At 64.1% G+C, this 248-nt stretch overlaps 1 protein-coding gene across 1 annotated transcript in view; it reads right to left on the bottom strand.

Moving 5' to 3' along the window:
• EMH_0021820 (uncharacterized protein) overlaps nt 1-248 on the bottom strand; it is a gene marked incomplete at both ends in the record, with an annotated part of 3,469 nt that overhangs the window by 411 nt on the left and 2,810 nt on the right. The window contains one exon of the mRNA XM_013501845.1: nt 28-236. Coding sequence (XP_013357299.1) covers nt 28-236 — 209 coding nt within the window. The remainder of the gene's footprint in view (nt 1-27; nt 237-248) is intronic.

Genomic DNA, 248 nt, shown 5'->3' with positions numbered 1-248 from the left:
AATAGCAGCAGCACACTGCAGCAGCACTTGCTGCAGATGCTGCTGCTGCTGCTGTTGCTGCTCCCGCTCCCGCTCCTGCTGCTGCTGTTGCTGCTGCTGCTGCTGCTGCTGCTGGAGGCGGCGCAGCAGCGGCGGCAGCAAGTGCTGCTGCAGCAGGTGCAGCACTGCTGCTGTGTATTGCATCTCAAGGGCCCCCAGCAGCAGCAGCCACAGCCACGGCTGCCCCCCAGCTGTGTCTGCTAGTTCTT

This window comes from Eimeria mitis, genomic scaffold, assembly GCF_000499745.2.
Source record: "Eimeria mitis Houghton genomic scaffold, Emh_scaff773, whole genome shotgun sequence".
NCBI classification, from domain to species: Eukaryota; Apicomplexa; class Conoidasida; order Eucoccidiorida; family Eimeriidae; genus Eimeria; species Eimeria mitis.
The sequence above is the reverse complement of the archived record's forward strand: the minus strand, read 5'-3'. Positions and strand labels throughout refer to the sequence as shown.